Genomic DNA, 3,170 nt, shown 5'->3' with positions numbered 1-3,170 from the left:
TCATTTATAATCAAATTAATACTCAATCAGACTTTAAAATTATTATTATTACTATTACGTATTATCTCATTATGTTGGTTTCGTTTCAGTTTAGTTTTACTTTTAAACATTAGTTTAAAAAACTTTGTTTTTTTTTGTTTTTGGTTTTTATTTGAATCAATCAATCTTCGTTTAGCGTCCAGAGACCCAGTTTCCCGAGGTAGGACGTTATTTTCTTTGCCATCAACTTTTTGCGCCGAATTAGACGATCAGTTGTATTCATTTCATTTAAATTTAGATCTTTCATGTCTTGCTCGATTGTTTGCGACCAGGACTTCTTTGGACGGCCTTAGGGACGTGTGCCAAGTACTTCAACATCTGCAAGAGAAGTTATGGCACTGTTTCCACTTCGTTTGACATGACCAAACCACCGCTGACGGTGTTGCCGGCATTCGTCCTTTATATCATCTAAACCAGCACGACGCAGGATTACGGTAGATTCGATGTGGTCCTTCAGATTAATTCGTTTCATCCATCGGAGCATTTTCATGTCGATTCGTTGAAGTTGTTGTTCCAGTTTGGTTGTCATTGACCATGTTTCTGCACCATATAACAACACCGGACGTATCACAGATTTATAAAGTCTTGATCGTAGTGGTAGTGGGGAGTGGGATGTCACGCCGCATCAATATAGAGGCAAGGAGATGCCATTTATTCCAGGCTGTACGTATAACTATATAATCAATAACTCTACATAACTATATATAAATCCATATAACCGTATATAACACTATATAATAATATGTAATCCTATACAAATCTATATGACTATATATACACATCCATATATATATATATATATATTATATATATACTTATTAACAACCTTATTTAACACAATAAAACTATATATAATCTATAACTACATAACTATATAGATCTATATAACCGTATATAACACTATATAACTATATATAATCTATAACTCTACATAACTATATATAGATCTATATAACCGTATATAACACTATATAACTATATATAATCAATAACTCTACATAACTATATATAGATGTAGATCTATATAACCGTATATAACACTATATAACTATATATAATCAATAACTCTACATAACTATATATAAATCTATATAATCTATTTTATTTGAATAAAATTCAAAAATGGAAATTTCTCAAATAATTTGTTAGGTCACTTTTTTAAAAATAATAATAAATAAATAAATAAATTATTAACAATAATAATAATTATAACAATCATCCATATCATTTCGTGCCCCAACCATTACAGGTCTTCAATCTTTCTAAAAATAGCAACATATTTCTCGCCCTGGTTGCGCGTGACCTTCTTGCCCTCTTCAGTGCACTCGACCATGACCTTGCCGATTGGGTCATTGACCTATTAACATACAACAACAATGAATACACATATTTTACCGAAAAGAATAATTTTCTTAAATATCGAATATAAATAAATTATTGATCAATTACAAGGGAATAGTAATCAAACCTCTTCATCTAATGAGAGCCTTCGAAAAAGTGGGTGGTTACTTATGTGTTTTACCATCCAGTCATGTAAGTCCTTCACATCTGTAGCTGTATAAATGAGGCCCTGTGATTAATTGGTAGATTTGATTGGTTGGTTAATCTGATTGGTCGGTGGATTTGATTGTTTGGTGAATTTGATTGGCTGATTTGACTAAAAAATAATTATTTCTTACGAACCCCTGGTCTAAGGACGAAAGCATATTCTGCCAAAAGTGTTGGGCTAACAATCCTCCATTTATGTTTTGTCTTTTTGAAGTGCGGGTCTGGGAAGAGAAAGAACATTGCCGATAACTGTACGTGTTTTTGTTTTTATGTATGTATGTGTGTGTGTGTATGTGTGTGTGTGGAAGTGTTTATGTATGCATGTATGTTTGCAAGCATTTTTTTATGTCTGTCTTAGTCTTTGTTCTCATGAACATTGTTGTTGGACCACCATTTTAAATCATTGTAGTATTTACACAAACACACATGTCTACACACACATGCACACACGCACACATATACACACACATACAACCAAACAAGAGACAAAAATCCAACCACCTACCTGAGCCTTCTTAAAATAATTAGGCAAGTACTTCATCGCATTAGTCCTAATACAAGCAATATTCTGGTAGGCCCCAGAGCTCAGCCCTTTTTCACGAAGGGCCCGAATTCTGTCCATCACATAATCAGACACTTTTACCCTAATTTCCATACCCAGGATTAGTTTGTCAGGCATGAGTGTCGACAGTTCAACTGAAAGTTCATAAAAATTATAAAAAAAAGTAATATTTAAAATTATAAAATTATTATTATTTTCTTACACTATATTTCTGAGATTTTATAATATTATAATTAATAAAACATATGCCTCTGATATATGTTTGTATATTATATAGTATACAAAAATATAGAAGATAGATAAACTGAATAAACTATGCTAATTAATGAATAAATTAATTATAAATTAATCAGTGAATTGTTGTAAATCTAAAAATAATTATGCATACTTAAGAGTCCCCCATAACCACAGCCCACATCAGCAATCTCAACCTGTCGTTTTGATTTATTTCTATCGTCACCATCGATGTTTCCAGTTTGGCAATCTCGTGAAACACCATCCTCATCGTTGAAATATGCTGGGTATAGTTCGGACCAGTTGGCTTGGTCAGGGCATGCAGGACTAAATAATAAATATAAATAAATAATTAATATTTAAATTCATTAATTAGAGAAAAATTATTTAAACTAGTGTTGTACTTATCTCAACTTTAAAACTTTAAAAAAAACTCTCAAAAAATTATAAAACTAACTAACTATTGAAACGAATGATCGGCCATTGGGTTGGAATGCGCTCTCTGGCGATAATATTTTTTTTGCGGTAACGACATTCTTCAAAAATTTAAATATCCGGATCTTTCAATTTTTCCTAATTTTTCTTCTATTTATGAATTCTTACCAAAATAAGTTAGTAACTGCCTAATAACTGCCTAACAACACACGCACGTGTCTGGCTTTTACTTTTTAAAAAACATGTAAACAATAGATTATTGATTTGATTAAAAGTTAATCCAGCTCATGGCAAAATTGGCGCATTTTTTAAAAATAGACTTGTGTATTAGCGTGTTTCTTAAATAAAACCA

At 31.4% G+C, this 3,170-nt stretch overlaps 1 protein-coding gene across 1 annotated transcript; it reads right to left on the bottom strand.

Moving 5' to 3' along the window:
- Window positions 1–1,282: 1,282 nt before the first annotated feature.
- Window positions 1,283–2,918, bottom strand: HELRODRAFT_91834 (hypothetical protein; the record flags this gene model as incomplete). The annotated part of the gene is made up of 6 exons (XM_009013229.1): window positions 1,283–1,396; window positions 1,508–1,609; window positions 1,723–1,836; window positions 2,093–2,283; window positions 2,538–2,710; window positions 2,845–2,918. 6 exons carry the CDS (start codon window positions 2,916–2,918, stop codon window positions 1,283–1,285), a joined length of 768 nt encoding a protein of 255 aa, XP_009011477.1.
- Between the last annotated feature and the right edge of the window lie 252 nt (window positions 2,919–3,170).

The sequence above is a fragment of the Helobdella robusta genome (genome assembly GCF_000326865.2).
Source record: "Helobdella robusta unplaced genomic scaffold HELROscaffold_113, whole genome shotgun sequence".
Classification (NCBI taxonomy): Eukaryota; Metazoa; Annelida; class Clitellata; order Rhynchobdellida; family Glossiphoniidae; genus Helobdella; species Helobdella robusta.
This window is presented reverse-complemented; position numbering and strand designations above follow the sequence as displayed.